This window comes from Bombina bombina, chromosome 2 (assembly GCF_027579735.1).
Source record: "Bombina bombina isolate aBomBom1 chromosome 2, aBomBom1.pri, whole genome shotgun sequence".
NCBI classification, from domain to species: Eukaryota; Metazoa; Chordata; class Amphibia; order Anura; family Bombinatoridae; genus Bombina; species Bombina bombina.
In genome coordinates, this window is record NC_069500.1 from 732,390,524 (window position 1) to 732,416,402 (window position 25,879).

A 25,879-nucleotide genomic window follows, 5' to 3' on the forward strand; every position below is an offset into this window, starting at 1 on the left:
GAAGAGATGGCCAAAAGGAACAAAACTTTCCAAGAAAGTAATTTAATGACCAACGAATGCATAGGTTCAAACGGAGGAGCTTGAAGAGCCCCCAGAACCAAATTCAAACTCCAAGGAGGAGAAATTGACTTAATGACAGGTTTTATACGAACCAAAGCTTGTACAAAACAACGAATATCAGGAAGATTAGCAATCTTTCTGTGAAAAAGAACAGAAAGAGCAGAGATTTGTCTTTTCAAGGAACTTGCAGACAAACCTTTCTCCAAACCAACCTGAAGAAACTGTAAAATTCTCGGAATTCTAAAAGAATGCCAGGAAAAATGATGAGAAAGACACCAAGAAATCTAAGTCTTCCAGACTCTATAATATATCTCCCTAGATACAGATTTACGAGCCTGTAACATAGTATTAATCACAGAGTCAGAGAAACCTCTTTGACTAAGAATCAAGCGTTCAATCTCCATACCTTTAAATTTAAGGATTTGAGATCCTGACGGAAAAAAAGGACCTTGCGACAGAAAGTCTGGTCTTAACGGAAGAGTCCACGGTTCGCAAGAGGCCATCCGGACAAGATCTGCATACCAAAACCTGTGAGGCCATGCTGGAGCTACCAGCAGAACAAACGAGCATTAATTCAGAATCTTGGAGATCACTCTTGGAAGAAGAACTAGAGGCGGAAAGATATAAGCAGGATGATACTTCCAAGGAAGTGACAATGCATCCACTGCTTCCGCTTGAGGATCCCTGGATCTGGACAGATACCTGGGAAGTTTCTTGTTTAGATGAGAAGCCATCAGATCTATTTCTGGAAGTCCCCACATTTGGACAATCTGAAGAAATACCTCTGGGTGAAGAGACCATTCGCCCGGATGCAACGTTTGGCGACTGAGATAATCCTGGGATATGAACCGCAGAAACTAGACAGGAGCTGGATTCCGCCCAGACCAGAATTTGAGATACTTCTTTCATAGCCAGAGGGCTGTGAGTCCCTCCTTGATGATTGATGTATGCCACAGTTGTGACATTGTCTGAAAACAAATGAACGATTCTCTCTTTAGAAGAGGCCAAGACTGAAGAGCTCTGAAAAATTGCACGGAGTTCCAAAATATTGATCGGTAATCTCACCTCCTGAGACCCCCACACAGCTCCCCAACCTGTAAGACTTGCATCTGTAGAGATTACAGTCCAGGTCGGAAGAACAAAAGAAGCCCCTGAACTAAACGATGGTGATCTGTCCACCACGTCAGAGAGTGTCGTACAATCGGTTTTAAAGATATTAATTGAGATATCTTTGTGTAATCCCTGCACCACTGGTTCAGCATACAGAACTGAAGAGGTCGCATGTGAAAACGAGCAAAGGGGATAGCGTCTGATGCAGCAGTCATAAGACCTAGAATTTCCATGCATAAGGCTACCGAAGGGAATAATTGTGACTGAAGGTTTCGACAAGCTGAAATCAATTTTAGACGTCTCTTGTCTGTCAAAGATATAGTCATGGACACTGAATCTATCTGGAAACCCAAAAAGGTTACCCTTGTCTGAGGAATCAATGAACTTTTTAGTAAATTGATCCTCCAACCATGATCTTGAAGAAACAACACAAGTCGATTCGTATGAGATTCTGCTAAATGTGAAGACTGAGCAAGTACCAAGATATCGTCCAAATAAGGAAATACCACAATACCCTGTTCTCTGATTACAGACAGAAGGGCACCGAGAACCTTAGTAAAAATTCTTGGAGCTGTTGCTAGGCCAAACGGCAGAGCCACAAACTGGTAATGCTTGTCTAGGAATGAGAATCTCAGAAACGGATAGTGATCTGGATGAATCGGAATATGCAGATATGCATCCTGTAAATCTATTGTAGACATATAATGCCCTTGCTGAACAAAAGGCAGGATAGTCCTTACAGTTACCATTTTGAATGTTGGTATCCTTACATAACGATTCAATATTTTTAGATCCAGAACTGGTCTGAAGGAATTCTCCTTCTTTGGTACAATGAAGAGATTTGAATAACACCCCAGTCCCTGTTCCAGAACTGGAACTGGCAAAATTACTCCAGTCAACTCTAGATCTGAAACACAATTCAGAAATGCTTGAGCCTTCGCTGGGTTTACTGGGACACGGGAAAGAAAAAATCTCTTTGCAGGAGGCCTTATCTTGAAGCCAATTCTGTACCCTTCTGAAACAATGTTCTGAATCCAAAGAATGTGAACGGAATTGATCCAAATTTCTTTGAAAAAACGTAATCTGCCCCCTACCTGCTGAGCTGGAATGAGGGCCGCACCTTCATGTGGACTTAGGAGCTGGCTTTGATTTTCTAAAAGGCTTGGATTTATTCCAGACTGGAGATGGTTTCCAAACTGGTACCGCTCCTGAGGATGAAGGATCAGGTTTTTGTTCCTTGTTGTGACGAAAGGAACGAAAACGATTATTACTCTGGAAAGAAAGGGAAAGCAGAGTAGACTTAGAAGACATATCAGCATTCCAAGTTTTAAGCCATAAAGCTCTTCTAGCTAAAATAGCTAGAGACATATACCTGACATCAACTCTAATGATATCAAAGATGGCATCACAAATAAAACCAACTTTCTAACCAAAAGATGAAGCTGCAGCAACATCCGCTAAGATATAGCAGGTCTAAGAAGATTACCTGAACACAAGTAAGCTTTTCTTAGAAAGGATTCAATTTTCCTATCTAAAGGATCCTTAAAGGAAGTACCATCTGCCGTAGGAATAGTAGTACGCTTAACAAGAGTAGAGACAGCCCCATCAACCTAAGTGATTTTGTCCCAAAACTCTAATCTGTCAGATGGCACAGGATATAATTGCTTAAAACGTTTAGAAGGAGTAAATGAATTACCCAAATTATTCCATTCCCTGGAAATTACTTCAGAAATAGCACTCGGGACAGGAAAAACTTCTGGAATAACTACAGGAGATTTAAAAACCTTATCTAAACGTTTAGATTTAGTATCAAGAGGACCAGAATCCTCAATTTCTAATGCAATTAGGACTTCTTTAAGTAAAGAACGAATAAATTCCATTTTAAATAAATATGAAGATTTATCAGCATCAACCTCTGAGACAGAATCCTCTGAACCAGAAGAACCATTATCAGAATCAGAATGATGATGATCATTTAAAAATTCATCTAAAAAATGAGAAGTTTTAAAAGACTTTTTACGTTTACTAGAAGGAGGAATAACAGACATAGCCTTCTTAATGGATTTAGAAACAAAATCTCTTATGTTATCAGGAATACTCTGAGTATTAGATGTTGACAGAACAGCAACAGGTAATGTAACAGTACTAAAGGAAATATTATCTGCATTAACAAGTTTGTCATGACAAAACAGTACAAACAACAGCTGGAGGAACAGATACCATAAGTTTATAGCAGATACACTTAGCTTTGGTAGCTCCAGCCCCAGGCAGTATCTTCTGACTCAGTTTCAACGTGGGACATCTTGCAATATGTAATAGAAAAAACAACATATAAATCAAAATTGATCAAATTCCTTAAATGACAGTTTCAGGAATGGGAAAAAATGCCAGTGAACAAGCTTCTAGCAACCAGAAGCAATAAAAAATTAGACTTAAATAATGTGGAGACAATAGTGACGCCCATATTTTTTTAGCGCCAAAAATGACGCCCACATTATTTGGCGCCTAAATGCTTTTGGCGCCAAAAATGACGCCACATCCGGAACGCCGACACTTTTGGCGCAAAAGAACGTCAAAAATGACGCAACTTCCAGCGACACGTATGATGCCGGAAAACAGAAAAAAAAATTTTTTGCGCCAAAAAAGTCCGCGCCAAGAATGACGCAATAAAATGAAGCATTTTCAGCCCCCGCGAGCCTAACAGCCCACAGGGAAAAAGTCAAATTTTTAAGGTAAGAAAAAAAACAGAATTTATGCTTACCTGATAAATTACTTTCTCCAACGGTGTGTCCGGTCCACGGCGTCATCCTTACTTGTGGGATATTCTCTTCCCCAACAGGAAATGGCAAAGAGTCCCAGCAAAGCTGGTCACATGATCCCTCCTAGGCTCCACCCACCCCAGTCATTCGACCGACGGACAGGAGGAAATATATATAGGAGAAACCATATGATACCGTGGTGACTGTAGTTAGAGAAAATAATTCATCAGACCTGATTAAAAAACCAGGGCGGGCCATGGACCGGACACACCGTTGGAGAAAGTAATTTATCAGGTAAGCATAAATTCTGTTTTCTCCAACATTGGTGTGTTCGGTCCACGGAGTCATCCTTACTTGTGGGAACCAATACCAAAGCTTTAGGACACGGATGAAGGGAGGGAGCAAATCAGGTCACCTAAATGGAAGGCACCACGGCTTGCAAAACCTTTCTCCCAAAAATAGCCTCCGAAGAAGCAAAAGTATCAAATTTGTAATATTTGGCAAAAGTGTGCAGTGAAGACCAAGTCGCTGCCTTACATATCTGGTCAACAGAAGCCTCGTTCTTGAAGGCCCATGTGGAAGCCACAGCCCTAGTGGAGTGAGCTGTGATTCTTTCAGGAGGCTGCCGTCCGGCAGTCTCATAAGCCAATCGGATAATGCTTTTAAGCCAAAAGGAAAGAGAGGTAGAAGTCGCTTTTTGACCTCTCCTTTTACCATAATAAACAACAAACAAGGAAGATGTTTGTCTGAAATCTTTAGTAGCCTCTAAATAGAATTTTAGAGCACGGACTACGTCCAAATTGTGTAACAAACGTTCCTTCTTTGAAACTGGATTCGGACACAAAGAAGGTACAACTATCTCCTGGTTAATATTTTTGTTGGAAACAACTTTCGGAAGAAAATCAGGCTTAGTACGCAAAACCACCTTATCTGCATGGAACACCAGATAGGGCGGAGAACACTGCAGAGCAGATAACTCTGAAACTCTTCTAGCAGAAGAAATTGCAACCAAAAACAAAACTTTCCAAGATAATAACTTAATATCTACGGAATGTAAGGGTTCAAACGGAACCCCTTGAAGAACTGAAAGAACTAGATTTAGACTCCAGGGAGGAGTCAAAGGTCTGTAAACAGGCTTGATCCTAACCAGAGCCTGAACAAATGCTTGAACATCTGGCACAGCTGCCAGTCTTTTGTGAAGTAAAACAGATAAAGCAGAGATCTGTCCCTTCAGAGAACTTGCAGATAATCCTTTCTCCAAACCTTCTTGTAGAAAGGATAGAATCTTAGGAATTTTTATCTTGTTCCATGGGAATCCTTTAGATTCACACCAACAGATATATTTTTTCCATATTTTATGGTAAATTTTTCTAGTTACAGGCTTTCTAGCCTGAATCAGAGTATCTATTACAGAATCTGAAAACCCACGCTTTGATAAAATCAAGCGTTCAATCTCCAAGCCGTCAGTTGGAGGGAAACCAGATTCGGATGTTCGAATGGACCCTGAACAAGAAGGTCCTGTCTCAAAGGTAGCTTCCATGGTGGAGCCGATGACATATTCACCAGGTCTGCATACCAAGTCCTGCGTGGCCACGCAGGAGCTATCAAGATCACCGTGGCCCTCTCCTGATTGATCCTGGCTACCAGCCTGGGGATGAGAGGAAACGGTGGGAATACATAAGCTAGGTTGAAGGTCCAAGGTGCTACTAGTGCATCTACTAGGGTCGCCTTGGGATCCCTGGATCTGGACCCGTAGCAAGGAACCTTGAAGTTCTGACGAGACGCCATCAGATCCATGTCTGGAATGCCCCATAATTGAGTTATTTGGGCAAAGATTTCCGGATGGAGTTCCCACTCCCCCGGATGGAATGTCTGACGACTCAGAAAATCCGCTTCCCAATTTTCCACTCCTGGGATGTGGATTGCAGACAAGTGGCAGGAGTGATCCTCCGCCCATTGAATTATCTTGGTCACTTCTTTCATCGCCAGGGAAGTCCTTGTTCCCCCCTGATGATTGATATATGCAACGGTCGTCATGTTGTCTGACTGAAACCTTATGAATTTTGCCTTTGCTAGTTGAGGCCAAGCTCTGAGAGCATTGAATATCGCTCTCAGTTCCAGAATGTTTATCGGGAGAAGAGACTCTTCCCGAGACCATAGACCCTGAGCTTTCAGGGATTCCCAGACCGCGCCCCAGCCCACTAGGCTGGCGTCGGTCGTGACAATGACCCACTCTGGTCTGCGGAAGCTCATTCCCTGTGACAGATTGTCCAGGGTCATCCACCAACGGAGTGAATCTCTGGTCTTTTGATCTACTTGAATCGTCGGAGACAAGTCTGTATAATCCCCATTCCACTGTCTGAGCATGCACAGTTGTAATGGTCTTAGATGAATTCGTGCAAAAGGAACTATGTCCATTGTTGCAACCATCAATCCTATTACTTCCATGCACTGTGCTATGGAAGGACGAGGAACAGAATGAAGTACTTGACAAGAGCTTAGAAGTTTTGATTTTCTGACCTCTGTCAGAAAAATCCTCATTTCTAAGGAATCTATTATTGTTCCCAAGAAGGGAACTCTTGTTGACGGGGACAGAGAACTTTTTTCTTTGTTCACCTTCCATCCGTGAGATCTGAGAAAGGCTAGGACGATGTCCGTATGAGCCTTTGCTTTTGACAGGGACGACGCTTGAATCAGGATGTCGTCCAAGTAAGGTACTACTGCAATGCCCCTTGGTCTTAGAACCGCTAGAAGGGACCCTAGTACCTTTGTGAAAATCCTTGGAGCAGTGGCTAATCCAAATGGAAGTGCCACAAACTGGTAATGCTTGTCCAGAAAAGCGAACCTTAGGAACTGATGATGTTCCTTGTGGATAGGAATATGTAGGTACGCATCCTTTAAATCCACGGTAGTCATAAATTGATTTTCCTGGATAGTAGGTAGGATCGTTCGAATAGTTTCCATTTTGAACGATGGAACCCTGAGAAATTTGTTTAGGATCTTTAGATCCAAAATTGGTCTGAATGTTCCCTCTTTTTTGGGAACTATGAACAGATTGGAATAAAATCCCATTCCTTGTTCTCTTATTGGAACTGGATGTATCACTCCCATCTTTAACAGGTCTTCTACACAATGTAAGAATGCCTGTCTCTTTATTTGGTTTGAAGATAATTGAGACCTGTGGAACCTTCCCCTTGGGGGTAGTTCCTTGAATTCCAGGAGATAACCTTGAGAAACTATTTCTAGCGCCCAAGGATCCTGAACATCTCTTGCCCAAGCCTGAGCAAAGAGAGAAAGTCTGCCCCCCACTAGATCCGGTCCCGGATCGGGGGCTATCCCTTCATGCTGTTTTGGTAGCAGTGGTAGGCTTCTTGGCCTGCTTACCCTTGTTCCAGCCTTACATTGGTTTCCAGGCTGGTTTGGGTTGTGAAGTATTACCCTCTTGCTTAGAGGATACAGAATTAGAGACTGGTCCGTTTCTGCGAAAGGGACGAAAATTAGGCTTATTATCAGCCTTAAAAGACCTATCCTGTGGGAGGGCGTGGCCCTTTCCCCCAGTGATGTCTGAAATAATCTCTTTCAAATCAGGTCCAAATAATGTTTTACCCTTGAAAGGAATGTTAAGCAATTTTGTCTTGGAAGACACATCCGCTGACCAAGACTTTAGCCAAAGCACTCTGCGCGCCACGACAGCAAACCCTGAATTTTTCGCCGCTAATCTAGCTAATTGCAAAGCGGCATCTAAAACAAAAGAGTTAGCCAATTTAAGTGCTTGAACTCTGTCCATAACCTCCTCATACGAAGATTCTTTACTGAGCGATTTTTCTAGTTCCTCGAACCAGAAACACGCTGCCGTAGTGACAGGAACAATGCATGAAATTGGTTGTAGAAGGTAACCTTGCTGTACAAAAATCTTTTTAAGCAAACCCTCTAATTTCTTATCCATAGGATCTTTGAAAGCACAACTATCTTCGATAGGAATAGTAGTGCGTTTGTTTAGAGTAGAAACCGCCCCCTCGACCTTGGGGACTGTCTGCCATAAGTCCTTTCTGGGGTCGACTATAGGAAATAATTTCTTAAATATAGGGGGGGGAACAAAAGGTATGCCGGGCCTTTCCCACTCTTTATTTACTATGTCCGCCACCCGCTTGGGTATAGGAAAAGCGTCGGGGGGCACCGGAACCTCTAGGAACTTGTCCATCTTACATAATTTCTCTGGAATGACCAAATTGTCACAATCATCCAGAGTAGATAACACCTCCTTAAGCAGTGCGCGGAGATGTTCTAATTTAAATTTAAATGTCACAACATCAGGTTCAGCTTGATGAGAAATTTTTCCTGAATCTGAAATTTCTCCATCAGACAAAACCTCCCTCATGGCCCCTTGAGATTGGTGTGAGGGTATGTCAGAACAGTTATCATCAGCGTCCTCTTGCTCTTCAGTGTTTAAAACAGAGCAATCGCGCTCTCTCTGATAAGTAGGCATTTTGGATAAAAGATTTGCTATGGAGTTATCCATTACAGCCGTTAATTGTTGCATGGTAATAAGTATTGGCGCACTAGATGTACTAGGGGCCTCCTGTGTGGGCATAACTGGTGTAGACACAGTAGGGGATGATGAAGTATCATGTTTACTCCCCTCATTTGAGGAATCATCTTGGGCAATATCATTATCTGTTGCATTACTGTCCTTACTTTGTTTGGACACTATGGCACAATTATCACATAAATTTAAATGGGGAGACACATTGGCTTTCATACATATAGAACATAGCTTATCTGATGGTACAGACATGTTAAACAGGCTTAAACTTGTCAACAAAGCACAAAAAACGTTTTAAAATAAAACCGTTACTGTCACTTTAAATTTCAAACTGAAAACACTTTATTACTGAATATGTGAAAAAGTATGAAGGAATTGTTCAAAATTCACCAAAATTTCACCACAGTGTCTTAAAAGTACTTAAAAGTATTGCACACCAAATTTCAGAGCTTTAACCCTTAAATTAACGGAACCGGAGCCGTTTTTACATTTAACCCCTATACAGTCCCAGAATGAGGCTCTGTCTATAACTAGAAAGGCCCCCATCTGAAAAAGGTGTCCAACACAGTGCCTGCCGTTTTTCTAAACATTCCCCAAGATTATAATACCAATAATTAGTTAGAATCTGCATAATATGCCTAGTAAAGCAATTGTTTTAGCCCAGAAAAATGTCTACCAGTTTTTAAGCCCTTTTTGAAGCCCTTTATTCTTTTATGTTTAACTAAGAAAATGGCTTACCGGTCCCCATGAGGGGAAATGACAGCCTTCCAGCATTACATGGTCTTGTTAGAAATATGGCTAGTCATACCTTAAGCAGAAAAGACTGCTAACTGTTTCCCCCAACTGAAGTTACTTCATCTCAACAGTCCTGTGTGGAAACAGCAATCGATTTTAGTTACTGTCTGCTAAAATCATCTTCCTCTTACAAACAGAAATCTTCATCCTTTTCTGTTTCAGAGTAAATAGTACATACCAGCACTATTTTAACACTTGATAGAAGAATAAAACTACATTTAAACACCAAAAAACTCTTAACCATCTCCGTGGAGATGTTGCCTGTGCAACGGCAAAGAGAATGACTGGGGTGGGCGGAGCCTAGGAGGGATCATGTGACCAGCTTTGCTGGGACTCTTTGCCATTTCCTGTTGGGGAAGAGAATATCCCACAAGTAAGGATGACGCCGTGGACCGGACACACCAATGTTAGAGAAATGATTTATTCATATGCATTATCCCAAATATGAAACTGACTGTCTGAAATAAGGAACGTTGAACATCCTGAGTCAAGGCAAATAAATGTTTGAACACATATATTTAGAACTTTATATAAAAGTGCCCAACCATAGCTTAGAGTGTCACAGAAAATAAGATTTACTTACCCCAGGACATGTTGTAGAAAGCCAAACCAGTACTGAAACGAAAATCAGCAGAGGTAATGGTATGAGATGAATCTCTATGACCGATAACAGAGAACCTATGAAATAGACCCCGTAGAAGGAGATGATTGAATTCAAATAGGCAATACTCTCCTCACATCCCTCTGACATTCACTGCACGCTGAGAGGAAAACCGGGCTCCAACCTGCTGCGGAGCGCATATCAACGTAGAATCTAGCACAAACTTACTTCACCACCTCCATAGGAGGCAAAGTTTGTAAAACTGATTTGTGGGTGTGGTGAGGGGTGTATTTATAGGCATTTTAAGGTTTGGGAAACTTTGCCCCTCCTGGTAGGAATGTATATCCCATACGTCACTAGCTCATGGACTCTTGCTAATTACATGAAAGAAATTAGTTTATCAGGTAAGTATATATATTATATGACATTCATATTATATTAATAGTGGCATATTCACTTATATTTATCACATATCAGCATTAATAATATTCACTACATATGAAAAAAGCAGGATGTAATTATCCTGTTGTAAAGGACATATTACTCCTGTTTACAGTGCTACTAAAGTTGCATTATTCTTTATGTTTAACAGATCATGTGGGGGAGTATCTGTATGAGATCACACCCAATGAAAGGCAAGATGTTATTCTGCATCATCAGAGTAAAAATACGCCCCTTCTGTGTGCTTTGTAACAAGATCACTCAAATGCAATCCACATGTTTCTAAGAGTCAAGAAAGAAGAATGTTACCATCATCCATATCTTTGCATGTTACCCCTCTAGCTTAGTAGTCAATTGGCCATTAAAGTGAAATAGATTATGATTTCACATATAGTGAGATATGTGAGTACCTTTTATTCCAGCTATAAGGATATTGAAAGAATACTGAACAAACATTTACCAGTATTAAAAACAGACTGCATATTTGAGGAAGCAAGAGGATCGCCATAAGTTGGTGCAGGGCACCCACACTAAGAGATAGATACATAGTGGCTATTTACTAGTCTAAGAAGAAGCACAGTACTGAAAGGGTAGTATATATGTGTGGTAATTGTTTCTTTTGTATATATAAGCTTAATGTTAGATCTGTAAAAATCTACCCACAAGGTATCAGGGACCTATCTAATTGTAGGACCAAGAATGTGATCTTTTGCCTACAATGTACATGTAACCTGAGATATGTAGGTATGTCTTTTAGAGAGAGAAGAACTCTACTTCACAAGCACATATGTAATATTAGAAATAGTAAGAAGGATTATGAAAAAGGCAAGAAATTGACATCTTTTGCCAGAAATTTCTTACTTAAAGGGACATTAAACCCTAAAATTTTCTTTCATGATTCAGACAGAGAATACAATTTTAAACAACTTTCCAATTTACTTCTATTATCTAATTTGCTTCATTCTTTACATATCCTTTGTTGAAGAAATAGCAATGTACATGGGTCAGCCAATCACACGAGGCATCTATGTGCAGCCACCAATCAGCAGCTACTGAGCCTATCTAGATATGCTTTTCAGGAAAGAATATCAAGAGAAAGAAGCAAATTAGATAATAGAAGTAAATTAGAAAGTTGTTTAAAATTGTATTCTCTATCTGAATCATGAATGAAAAATTTGGGGTTTAATGTCCCTTTAATCACAATTCCAAACCAGCGCTGAAGTGTTTAATTTTAAAAAGAATATGATTAGGTATCAGGGGTGGAAATATTGAAAGATCACTATTACAAGCAGAGATCCGACTGATTTTTTTGGCTTGACTGTTTACACCTAAAGAGTCCGAATGAACAGAATGTATTCAGTGCTTACCTTTAATGCTCTAATTAATGAAAATAGCTATACAAGCTATACTGAAGTACATATGGCTTTTGATAATGATTGTGTCATAGTATGTATTACCATCATTTCTGCATCATACTAAAAATCCAAAAAGAAATGTATCTACAATCTGTATGACAGTTTTAAGACATAAAATACTATTTTACTTCTATTTGAAATATATACCTTCATGGCCTGTTTTAATATTTGTAAACATGTATAACTCAGTGAGAAAGGTGAACTGGTACCTTAGCTTTGATGCTGATACAAAGTGATATGAATAATGGGGAGATGCCCCTCTCTTATTGTTATAAATCTATGTGGATGTGAAATATATGTGACTAATTAGATTATGAGGCATACAGAGGAGACATCTCTATTTGGAGGATGAGGAACAATATTACGTCCCCTATTGGCTGTGATATCATGTGGATACGCCCCCACCCCTTCCCCTGTATACTAAGTGGTATGAGACAACATTGTTATAAGAAACACTGTCTGGGTCATATAGGTAACCTTGATACCTCAGATAGGACTATGATAAATACTACCATTACTATAAACTGAATAGCTCAACACAACTGGCTGTGATACTAGGTGGATATGCCTCCAATATTTTCCCCTGTATAAAAAGTGATATGAGATTACATCGCTATTGGAAACACTGGCACTGTGATATACAACACCATGACAGGTTACACAAGTTTACTATAAATACCGGAGTCTATATTATGACTAAATAGATGTGCATAATACATCTTTAAAATGAATATCAATAAAGTGCATATTAAGGATATTCTAAATCATGATATATTAGAATTGCAGTTTATTGGTTTTGTTCTAGACTCGAGCACACAGAAGGGGCGCATTTTTACTCTAATGATGCAGAATGACATCTTGCTTTCCATTGGATGTGAGGTCATGCAGGTATGCCCCACCTAATCTGCTGAACATGAATAATGCAACACTAGCACTGTAAATAGGAGTAATATAATCTTTTTTACAGCAGTATAATTACATCTGGCTTTCTAATATATAGTGAATTAGTATGCTATTATTAATGCTGATATGTAGTAAATATAAGTGAATGTGTCACTACTAACATAATATGTCTTTCTTTTTTTATTACACTTCCCTTGGTATCAGAAGAAACTCCTTAGGCAATATTAGGCCTGGGGATAAAGATAAGTGTATAGGGTGCTATTATCTTAGTTAATTTTATGTAAACTATGTATGATGTCATGAAAAATCTGTATTTATGGAATTTGTATTGTTAACAAATAAAAACTTATTAAATTAAAAAAAAAACAAAAAAAAACATGTTATGTTATTGCATAACAAATTACTACATAGATTGTAGTTTGTACCATCCTGATAAACAGATTTGCATAATACTTATGAATTACTGATATGAAATTGTAATTGCACACCAGGTGGATGTGTTTCTTTTAGAAATACTGTGATTGGCTCATGAATCTATTTAAACATGAAGGCTAATGAGGCCAGCTGCACCTTTGAAAAAGCTCTGGCAAAACGTCCGTCAGGCGTGTGGCTGCTGAGGTATGTCTGAATAATTTGTGTGCACTTTTAACTTTGTTATATTTTGATCACACTAGTATCCATCTGGAGTAAGACAGAAGCCCTTGAACTTTTTTAAAATTGTGGTAATCCATTTTGTGAGAGTATTTATGTGTTAAGCCCAACTATTACCCACAATTGTGGGGCTCACCTAATAGTGGTAATTACTACAGGGATCTTTGTTAATTGCAGTGTGTGCTACAATGGGTTTCTCAGTTGTAGGCCAGTTACCCCGTTGAAGTGGACTTGTGTGTTAGTAAATTTTGAAATTTGATCCACTTGTGTGGAATATACATTGATATTCTCAGACACGTAGCAGGATATTCTCAGACAGCAGGAGCGAGCTGCACTTAGTGCTATGGCGCGGTCAAGCCGGGCTGTGACTATACAGCTGGGCCGATGCGCTGTTTGAAAAAAACAGACCCACTCAGAAAATCACAGAGTAAAATTCAAAGGGGAAATTTTGTTTTAAAACGTTTGCGCCAATATAATGTTATATAATTCTGCACTATGTGCAGAATTATATAACATTATTTTTAAGGTTTACTGTCCCTTTAATGATCATTGTGAGAGAATTGGGAGTTATGACATTTGCATGTGGGCAGCATTTTTGAGTCTGGAGGTTGTATATAAGGTTAGTGGATTGGGGAAAAAATGGTGCAATAAAAATCTTACTGCCTGTTCTTATCACCAAAAAGAGCAAACATACATACATATATATATATATACACACACATACATAACATACACACACACACGTTTACTTTTAATCAAAATGATAAACATACATACTTTGCAAATTTCACAGTTGTTGCATTCCTCGGCACAAATCCTGTGTGAAACTGAATTTGGAACATCTTCATGGAAGTCATCTATTAAAAAGCAACGCACAAAAACCAATAAATACACATTTATGAATAAACAAAATAAGAAAAAAATCAATATATTTAAGGTAAGGTATATCTTGGCTTACATAAATAGTAATCACAAACACATAACTGTTCCACTTTAAAGGAGACTGACAAAAAACAAAACAAAACAAAAAAAAAACACAACACAAAACATTAAAGGGACACAAAACCCAATTTTCTTTCTTTCACGATTCGGATAGAGCATTCAATTTTAAAGGGGCACTGAACCTAAATTTGTTATTTCACGATTCAGATAGAGCATGCAATTTTCTAATTTACTCTTATTATCATTTTTTCTTTGTTCTCTTGGTATCTTTATTTGAAAACGCAGGCATGTAAAGCTTTTGAGTTGGCCCATTTTTTTGGGTAATTTTTGGTAAAGAGAACACCTATAATGCTTTTTAGCAGTACACAGCAGCAGAGTTTGCACACATATCAATGTTAAAAGAATCCTAGCAAACCTATTGCTTATCTTGTGCTACAAACATGTACATATCTACATGCATTTAACAAAGGATTATCAAAAGAACCACGAAAATTTCTCCTACGGTGTGTCCGGTCCACGGCTTCATCCTTACTTGTGGGAATATTCTCTTCCCTAACAGGAAATGGCAAAGAGAGCACAGCAAAAGCTGCCCATATAGCTCCCCCTCTGGCTCCGCCCCCCAGTCATTCGACCGACGGTTAGGAGAAAAAGGAGAAACTATAGGGTGCCGTGGTGACTGTAGTGTGCAGAAACAAACAATTTTTTAAACCTGACTAAAAGCCAGGTCGGGCCGTGGACCAGACACACCGTAGGAGAAAGAAATTTACCAGGTAAGCATAAATTCTGTTTTCTCCTACATTGGTGTGTCCGGTCCACGGCTTCATCCTTACTTGTGGGAACCAATACCAAAGCTTTAGGACACGGATGAAGGGAGGGAACAAGTCAGGTTACCTAAACGGAAGGCACCACGGCTTGCAAAACCTTTCTCCCAAAAACAGCCTCCGAAGAAGCATAAGTATCGAATTTGTAAAATTTGGCAAAAGTATGCAGAGAAGACCAAGTCGCTGCCTTACAGATCTGATCAACAGAAGCCTCGTTCTTGAAGGCCCATGTGGAAGCCACGGCTCTAGTAGAGTGAGCTGTAATTCGTTCAGGAGGCTGCCGTCCGGCAGTCTCATAAGCCAATCGGATGATGCTTTTCAGCCAAAAAGAAAGAGGTAGCAGTAGCTTTCTGCCCTCTCCTCTTACCAGAATAAACGACAAACAAGGAAGAAGTCTGTCTGAAATCCTTTGTTGCTTCTAAATAGAATTTTAAAGCACGGACCACATCTAAGTTGTGTAACAAACGTTCCTTCTTCGAAACTGGATTCGGACACAGAGAAGGAACAACTATTTCCTGGTTAATATTCCTGTTGGAAACCACTTTTGGAAGAAAACCAGGCTTGGTACGCAAAACAACCTTATCTGTATGGAATACCAGATAGGGTGAAGTACACTGCAAAGCAGACAATTCAGAAACTCTTCTAGCAGAAGAAATAGCAACCAAAAACAGAACTTTCCAAGATAGTAACTTAATATCTATGGAATGTAAAGGTTCAAACGGAACCCCTTGAAGAACTGAAAGAACTAAGTTTAGACTCCATGGAGGAGTCATGGGTCTGTAGACAGGCTTGATTCTGACTAAGGCCTGTACAAATGCCTGCACATCTGGCACTGCTGCCAGACGTTTGTGCAACAAAACAGACAGAGCAGATATCTGTCCTTTTAGAGAACTCGCTGACAATCCTTTATCCAAACCTTCTTGGAGAAAAGAAAGTATCCTAGGAATTTTAATTGTACTCCAAGAGAATCCCTTGGATTCGCACCAACAGATATATTTTTTCCATCCATCTTATGATAAATTTTCCTTGTCACATGCTTTCTGGCTTGGACCAGAGTATCTATAACTGAATCTGAAAACCCACGCTTAGATAAAATCAAGCGTTCAATTTCCAAGCAGTCAGTTGCAGAGAGACTAGATTTGAATGTTCGAATGGACCTTGTACTAGAAGATCCCGTCTCAAAGGTAGCTTCCATGGTGGAGCCGATGACATATTCACCAGGTCTGCATACCAAGTCCTGCGTGGAAACGCAGGAGCAATCAGAATCACTGAGGCCTCCTCCTGTTTGATCCTGGCTACAAGCCTGGGAAGGAGAGGGAACGGTGGAAACACATAAGCTAGGTTGAACGACCAAGGCGCCACCAATGCATCCACTAGTGTCGCCTTGGGATCCCTGGATCTGGACCCGTAGCGAGGAACCTTGAAGTTCTGACGAGACGCCATCAGATCCATATCTGGAGTGCCCCATAGTTGAGTTAACTGGGCAAAGACCTCCGGGTGGAGTTCCCACTCCCCCGGATGGAAAGTCTGACGACTCAGATAATCCACCTCCCAGTTGTCTACTCCTGGGATGTGAATTGCAGATAGGTGGCAGGAGTGATCCTCCGCCCATTTGATGATCTTGGATACCTCTCTCATCGCCAAGGAACTCTTTGTTCCCCCCTGATGATTGATGTACGCTACAGCCGTCATGTTGTCCGACTGAAATCTTATGAATTTGGCCTTCGCTAGGTGAGGCCAGGCCAGGAGCGCATTGAATATCGCTCTCAGTTCCAAAATGTTTATCGGGAGAAGAGACTCTTCCCGAGACCATAGACCCTGAGCTTTCAGGGAGTCCCAGACCGCGCCCCAGCCTAAGAGACTGGCGTCGGTCGTGACGATGACCCACTCTGGTCTGCGGAAACTCATTCCCTGAGACAGGTGATCCTGAGTCAACCACCAGCGGAGTGAGTCTCTGGTTACCTGGTCTACTTGAATCTGGGGAGACAAGTCTGCATAATCCCCATTCCACTGTTTGAGCATGCACAGTTGTAATGGTCTTAGATGAATTCGAGCAAAAGGAACCACGTCCATTGCTGCAACCATTAATCCTATTACCTCCATGCACTGAGCTATGGAATGCTGAGGAATAGATTGAAGAACTTGACAAGCGTTTAGAAGCTTTCATTTTCTGACCTCCGTCAGGAAAATCTTAATTTCTACAGAATCTATTATTGTTCCCAGAAAGGGAACCCTTGTGGACGGGAACAGGGAACTTTTTGCTACGTTCACCTTCCACCCGTGAGATCTGAGAAAGGCTAAAACAATGTCTGTATGAGCCCTTGCTTTGGAAAGAGACGACGCTTGGATTAGGATGTTGTCTAAGTAAGGTGCTACAGCAATGCCCCTCGGCCTTAGAACCGCTAGAAGGGACCCTAGCACCTTTGTGAAAATTCTGGGAGCAGTGGGTAAACCGAATGGAAGAGCCACGAACTGGTAATGTTTGTCCAGGAAGGCGAACCTCAGGAACTGATGATGATCCTTGTGGATAGGAATATGCAAGTACGCATCCTTTAGGTCCACGGTAGTCATATATTGACCCTCCTGGATTGTTGGTAAGATCGTCCGAATGGTTTCCATTTTGAACGATGGAACTCTGAGAAATTTGTTTAGAATTTTTAAATCCAGAATTGGCCTGAAAGTTCCCTCTTTTTGGGAACTACAAACAGGTTTGAGTAAAAACCCAGACCTTGTTCCACTGTTGGAACTGGGTGTATCACTCCCATCTTTAATAGGTCTCCTACGCAATGTAAGAAAACCTGTCTCTTTATCTGGTCTGAAGATAAGCGAGACATGTGGAACCTTCCCCTTGGAGGGAGTTCCTTGAACTCTAGAAGATACCCCTGAGAGACTATTTCTAGTGCCCAGGGATCCGGAACATATCTTGCCCAAGCCTGAGCAAAGAGAGAAAGTCTGCCCGCTACTAGATCCGGTCCCGGATCGGGGGCTACCCCTTCATGCTGTCTTGGTAGCAGCAGCAGGCTTGTTGGCCTGTTTGCCCTTGTTACAGCCTTGCATTGGTTTCCACGCTGGTTTAGGCTGGGAAGCGTTACCCTCTTGTCTAGAGGCTGCAGAGTTAGGAGATGGTCCGTTCCTGAAATTGCGAAAGGAACGAAAATTAGATTTGTTTTTAGCCTTGAAAGGCCTATCCTGTGGGAGGGCATGGCCCTTTCCCCCAGTGATGTCTGAAATAATCTCCTTCAATTCTGTCCCAAAAAGGGTCTTACCTTTGAAAGGAATATTAAACAGTTTTGTCTTGGGCGACACATCTGCCGACCAAGATTTTAACCAAAGCGCTCTGCGCGCCACTATTTCAAAACCTGAATTTTTCGCCGCTAATTTAGCCAATTGAAAAGCGGCATCTAAAATAAAGGAATTAGCCAACTTTAGTGCGTGAATTCTGTCCATGACTTCCTCATATGGAGTCTCCTTATGGAGCGAATTTTCTAGTTCCTCAAACCAAAAAGACGCCGCCGTGGTGACAGGAATAATGCACGAAATTGGTTGGAGAAGGAAACCTTGCTGAACAAATATCTTTTTAAGCAATCCTTCCAATTTTTTATCCATAGGATCTTTGAAAGCACAACTGTCCTCAATTGGAATAGTTGTGCGCTTGGCCAACGTAGAAACTGTCCCCGCCACCTTAGGGACTGTTTGCCATGCGTCCCTTCTGGGGTCGACAATGGGGAACATTTTCTTAAATATAGGAGGTGGGACAAAAGGTATACCTGGCTTCTCCCACTCCTTGGTCACTATGTCCGCCACCCTCTTGGGTATCGGAAAAGCATCAGCGTGCACAGGGACCTCTAAGAATTTGTCCATTTTGCACAATTTCTCTGGAATCACCAAACAGTCACAATCATCAAGTGTAGTTAGCACCTCCTTAAGCAGGGCACGGAGATGTTCTAACTTAAATTTAAATGCCACGATATCAGGTTCTGCCTGCTGAGAAACTTTTCCTGAATCAAACAGAACATATGCTATCTGAAGGTATAGACATGTTAGACAGACTTTGGCAGGCTATTAATGCAATAAAATCATTTTTAAACAAAACCGTTACTGTCTCTTTAAATAATAAACAGAGCACACTTTGGCCTAGATTTAGAGTTCGGCGGTAGCCGTCAAAACCAGCGTTAGAGGCTCCTAACGCTGGTTTTGGCCGCCCGCTGGTATTTGGAGTCAGTGATTAAAGGGTCTAACGCTCACTTTACAGCCGCGACTTTTCCATACCGCAGATCCCCCTACGCCATTTGCGTAGCCTATCTTTTCAATGGGATCTTTCTAACGCTGGTATTTAGAGTCGTTTCTGCAGTGAGCGTTAGAGCTCTAACGACAAGATTCCAGCCGCCTGAAAAAAGCAGGAGTTAAGAGCTTTCTGGCTAACGCCGGTTTATAAAGCTCTTAACTACTGTACCCTAAAGTACACTAACACCCATAAACTACCTATGTACCCCTAAACCGAGGTCCCCCCACATCGCCGCCACTCGATTAAAATTTTTAACCCCTAATCTGCCGACCGCCACCTACGTTATACTTATGTACCCCTAATCTGCTGCCCCTAACCCCGCCGACCCCTATATTATATTTATTAACCCCTAACTTGCCCCACACAACGTCGCCGCAAGCTACTTAAAATAATTAACCCCTAATCTTCCGACCGCAAATCGCCGCCACCTACGTTATCCCTATGTACCCCTAATCTTCTGCCCCTAACATCGCCGACCCCTATGTTATATTTATTAACCCCTAATCCGCCTCACTAACCCTATCATAAATAGTATTAACCCCTAATCTGCCCTCCCTAACATCGCCGACACCTACCTTCAATTATTAACCCCTAATCTGCCGACCGGAGCTCACCGCTATTCTAATAAATGTATTAACCCCTAAAGCTAAGTCTAACCCTAACACTAACACCCCCCTAAGTTAAATATAATTTTTATCTAACGAAATAAATTAACTCTTATTAAATAAATGATTCCTATTTAAAGCTAAATACTTACCTGTAAAATAAATCCTAATATAGCTACAATATAAATTACATTTATATTATAGCTATTTTAGGATTAATATTTATTTTACAGGTAACTTTGTATTTATTTTAACCAGGTACAATAGCTATTAAATAGTTAAGAACTATTTAATAGTTACCTAGTTAAAATAATTACAAATTTACCTGTAAAATAAATCCTAACCTAAGATATAATTAAACCTAACACTACCCTATCAATAAAATAATTAAATAAACTACCTACAATTACCTACAATTAACCTAACACTACACTATCAATAAATTAATTAAACACAATTGCTACAAATAAATACAATTAAATAAACTATCTAAAGTACAAAAAATAAAAAAGAACTAAGTTACAGAAAATAAAAAAATATTTACAAACATAAGAAAAATATTACAACAATTTTAAACTAATTACACTTACTCTAAGCCCCCTAATAAAATAACAAAGACCCCCAAAATAAAAAATTCCCTACCCTATTCTAAATTTAAAAAGTTACAAGCTCTTTTACCTTACCAGCCCTGAACAGGGCCCTTTGCGGGGCATGCCCCAAGAAGTTCAGCTCTTTTGCCTGTAAAAGAAAACATACAATACCCCCCCCCCCAACATTACAACCCACCACCCACATACCCCTAATCTAACCCAAACCCCCCTTAAATAAACCTAACACTAAGCCCCTGATGATCTTCCTACCTTGTCTTCACCATGCCAGGTTCACCGATCCGTCCTGGCTCCAAGATCTTCATCCAACCCAAGCGGGGGTTGGCGATCCATAATCCGGTGCTCCAAAGTCTTCCTCCTATCCGGCAAGAAGAGGACATCCGGACCGGCAAACATCTTCTCCAAGCGGCATCTTCTATGTTCTTCCATCCGATGACGACCGGCTCCATCTTGAAGACCTCCAGCGCGGATCCATCCTCTTCTTCCGACGACTAGACGACGAATGACGGTTCCTTTAAGGGACGTCATCCAAGATGGCGTCCCTCGAATTCCGATTGGCTGATAGGATTCTATCAGCCAATCGGAATTAAGGTAGGAATTTTCTGATTGGCTGATGGAATCAGCCAATCAGAATCAAGTTCAATCCGATTGGCTGATCCAATCAGCCAATCAGATTGAGCTCGCATTCTATTGGCTGTTCCGATCAGCCAATACAATGCAAGCTCAATCTGATTGGCTGATTGGATCAGCCAATCGGATTGAACTTGATTCTGATTGGCTGATTCCATCAGCCAATCAGAAAATTCCTACCTTAATTCCGATTGGCTGATAGAATCCTATCAGCCAATCGGAATTCGAGGGACGCCATCTTGGATGACGTCCCTTAAAGGAACCGTCATTCGTCGTCTAGTCGTCGGAAGAAGAGGATGGATCCGCGCTGGAGGTCTTCAAGATGGAGCCGGTCGTCATCGGATGGAAGAACATAGAAGATGCCGCTTGGAGAAGATGTTTGCCGGTCCGGATGTCCTCTTCTTGCCGGATAGGAGGAAGACTTTGGAGCACCGGATTATGGATCGCCAACCCCCGCTTGGGTTGGATGAAGATCTTGGAGCCAGGACGGATCGGTGAACCTGGCATGGTGAAGACAAGGTAGGAAGATCATCAGGGGCTTAGTGTTAGGTTTATTTAAGGGGGGTTTGGGTTAGATTAGGGGTATGTGGGTGGTGGGTTGTAATGTTGGGGGGGGGGTATTGTATGTTTTTTTTTACAGGCAAAAGAGCTGAAATTCTTGGGGCATGCCCCGCAAAGGGCCCTGTTCAGGGCTGGTAAGGTAAAAGAGCTTGTAATTTTTGTATTTTAGAATAGGGTAGGGAATTTTTTATTTTGGGGGTCTTTGTTATTTTATTAGGGGGCTTAGAGTAGGTGTAATTAGTTTAAAATTGTTGTAATATTTTTCTTATGTTTGTAAATATTTTTTTATTTTCTGTAACTTAGTTCTTTTTTATTTTTTGTACTTTAGATAGTTTATTTAATTGTATTTATTTGTAGCAATTGTGTTTAATTAATTTATTGATAGTGTAGTGTTAGGTTAATTGTAGGTAATTGTAGGTAGTTTATTTAATTATTTTATTGATAGGGTAGTGTTAGGTTTAATTATAACTTAGGTTAGGATTTATTTTACAGGTAAATTTGTAATTATTTTAACTAGGTAACTATTAAATAGTTCTTAACTATTTAATAGCTATTGTACCTGGTTAAAATAAATACAAAGTTACCTGTAAAATAAATATTAATCCTAAAATAGCTATAATATAAATGTAATTTATATTGTAGCTATATTAGGATTTATTTTACAGGTAAGTATTTAGCTTTAAATAGGAATCATTTATTTAATAAGAGTTAATTTATTTCGTTAGATAAAAATTATATTTAACTTAGGGGGGTGTTAGTGTTAGGGTTAGACTTAGCTTTAGGGGTTAATATATTTATTAGAATAGCGGTGAGCTCCGGTCGGCAGATTAGGGGTTAATAATTGAAGGTAGGTGTCGGCGATGTTAGGGAGGGCAGATTAGGGGTTAATACTATTTATGATAGGGTTAGTGAGGCGGATTAGGGGTTAATAACTTTATTATAGTAGCGCTCAGGTCCGGTCGGCAGATTAGGGGTTAATAAGTGTAGGTAGGTGTCGGCGACGTTGTGGGGGGCAGATTAGGGGTTAATAAATATAACATAGGGGTCGGCGATGTTAGGGCAGCAGATTAGGGGTACATAGGGATAACGTAGGTGGCGGCGGTTTACGGAGCGGCAGATTAGGGGTTAAAAGTGTAATGCAGGGGTCAGCGATAGCGGGGGCGGCAGATTAGGGGTTAATAAGTGTAAGGCTAGGGGTGTTTAGACTCGGGGTACATGTTAGAGTGTTAGGTGCAGACGTAGGAAGTGTTTCCCCATAGGAAACAATGGGGCTGCGTTAGGAGCTGAACGCTGCTTTTTTGCAGGTGTTAGGTTTTTTTTCAGCTCAAACAGCCCCATTGTTTCCTATGGGAGAATCGTGCACGAGCACGTTTTTGAGGCCGGCCGCGTCCGTAAGCAACTCTGGTATCGAGAGTTGCATTTGCGGTAAAAATGCTCTACGCTCCTTTTTTGGAGCCTAACGCAGCATTTGTTTGAACTCTCGATACCAGAGTTAAATTTATGGTGCGGCCAGAAAAAAACCCGCGGAGCGTTAACAGCCCTTTTACCGCCAAACTCCAAATCTAGCCGTTTATTTCTGAATGCTTGAAAAACTATGAAGGAAATATCCGATTTTTACAAAATTTACACCCTAGTGTCTTAATGCTTTGAAAGTATTGCACACCAAATTTCAAGTCTCTAACCCCTTAAATGAGCAAACCGGAGCTAATTGTTTAATTTACCAGTTTGAACCCACTACAGTCCCTGCCACAGCCTTTGCTGCAGCTTTTACCTTCCTTGGGGGTTATTCACCACAGAAATAAGCCTTCTAGAAATAGTTTTTATGGCCACAGGACCCTCTCACATGAAGCTGCATGCATTGCTTCCAAAAGTAACTGTGCAACTGAGGCGCGAAAATGAGGCCTCCTCCCTCTGCATACCAGAGTGAAGGGGCCTTCCTGACTAAATTAGCTGTCTAACCAACTGCCAGGCGAAATAAAAACGTTCCCAAAAGTGTTTCATATCACAAAAACACTCCAAAAGTCAAATAAATATTATATAAATCAATCGATTTAGCCCACCATAGTGTCAACCAGTATAGAGCCCATTTATAAGCCTTCATTCTGTTATGAGTCTAAGAAAATGGCTTACCGGTCCCAAGAGGGAAAATTACAGTCTTCTAGCATTACTATGTCTTGTTAGAAAAGAGACTAGTCATACCTGGAGCAGAAAAGTCTGCAAACTGTTCCCCCCAACTGAAGTTCTCTGGTTTCAACAGTCCTGCGTGGGAACAGCAATGGATTTTAGTTACTGGTGCTAAAATCATACTCCTCTTTTAACAGAAATCTTCATCACTTTCTGTTGTAGAGTAAATAGTACAAACCGGCACTATTTTAAAATAACAAACTCTTGATAGAAGAAATAAAACTACAACTAACACCACATACTTTTTACCATCCCCATGGAGATGCTACTTGTTCAGAGCGGCAAAGAGAATGACTGGGGGGCGGAGCCAGAGGGGGAGCTATATGGGCAGCTTTTGCTGTGCTCTCTTTGCCATTTCCTGTTAGGGAAGAGAATATTCCCACAAGGATGAAGCCGTGGACCGGACACACCAATGTAGGAGAAAAACTTTGTGTTTCCTGTTCCTTTAATGAAAAGTTTGAATTGTAATGGTAAGCATACTTTGTGGTATTCAACATTTCTGTATGTATCTGGTCAAATAGAAAGGCCAAATTAAAAGCACATGCTTGTGTTTGTAATGTATTAAGAGCCATGTGCCCATGTCATTTTCAATTGTTGATTTTTAACACTCTTAAATTCTACAGAGAAAACCTATGCGTAAGGCAACCGGGTATATTTAAGACTATTATATACTATTTACTGGATGAGACCCCCTAATGCAACAAAAGATAAAAATAAAAAATAAGGTAACTATGCACATATAGCTCTAATTAAAGTTCTACCATTTCAAATATTATTCAGTTGCAGTGATAATAATCAACACAATTCATAAAGTGATCATAAGTTATTATTAAAGCCCTGAAAAATACAGCGTTTCTGTATATCCCCCCCCCCCCCCCCAGGAGGACCTGGCACTTCACCTGCTGCACTTACAGTTCTTTGCTACAGATAATTGGCTAGGACGTTTCCTAGCGTCTGATGCATTCAGGAGGTATATCCCACCTGAGAACCGTCTCGACAGAGGAGATCGAGTTACATCACTGACATATCAGCTCACCAGTTTGATCGTACAGAAGTGGGTCGTGGTTACAGGTGGCTGAGCTTTCTGAACAGCTTCTAAAGGTTCAGCTTCAGCAGGCTTCATTAGCACTATCTGAGTGCTTCACAATTTCTGAGTACACAAATGTGTTTTCTATCCTTAGTGAGGTGTCATTGATCTTGCACCATTGCAGTGCCTTTTTTTTCTTCTTCAGATATTTAAGACTTAAAGGGACAATGTACACTAGATTTTTCTTTGCATAAATATTTTGTAGTGTTTTTCTTTGCATAAATGTTTTGTGGTGTTTTTCTAAAAATATATGCTTAAAATGTTTTGCTTATTTTTTTTTTTTAAGAGCATTGTGTTGATTTTTAGACTCCTAACCAAGCCCCACAGTGCCAGATGTATAAATGATTTTACAGACTCCTGCAGGCTCCTGTTTATGTTATCTGTCTTTTCATATGCAGGGAAGGGCGGGAGTGTCTGCTCTTTTTGTTTACCCAACCACTTTCAGTAGGTGTCCCAGACTACCGCATCAACAATGCTAAACTGGGAACTCCTAAGTAAGTTTTTAAAAGGTTTTATACTGGATTTTTATATCAGTATCTGTACATATTCTTCTTTATAGTAGTGTCTATTACATGCAATTATATGAAGATTGGTGTATACTGTCCCTTTAACATATATTTAACACATACTACAAATGTTTTTAAATGTATAATGAGCCAGCTGGTTCACCAGAAGCCTGGAACCTACGCGTTTGTCACAGTTAAACCATCCCCCTCTTTCAGTGTCTCAAGTGCTTTAAACTCTTCATTGCCATGATTATATACATCATCACGTAATCAAGGTAAGACTACAATAGAACTGATAAGAAGGTAAATACCACTTCTTTTTTTATCTTAATAGTGAACTTATTTTACTATTCTTTAGTAAGGCAGTCAGAA

General features: G+C 40.5%; 1 protein-coding gene across 3 annotated transcripts in view; it reads right to left on the bottom strand.

The window, feature by feature from the left end:
• GAK (cyclin G associated kinase) overlaps nt 1–25,879 on the bottom strand; it is a 799,358-nt gene that overhangs the window by 259,193 nt on the left and 514,286 nt on the right. For all 3 annotated transcript variants that reach the window (XM_053702755.1, XM_053702754.1, XM_053702753.1), the window contains exon 18: nt 14,056–14,135. In XM_053702755.1, coding sequence (XP_053558730.1) covers nt 14,056–14,135 — 80 coding nt within the window. The remainder of the gene's footprint in view (nt 1–14,055; nt 14,136–25,879) is intronic.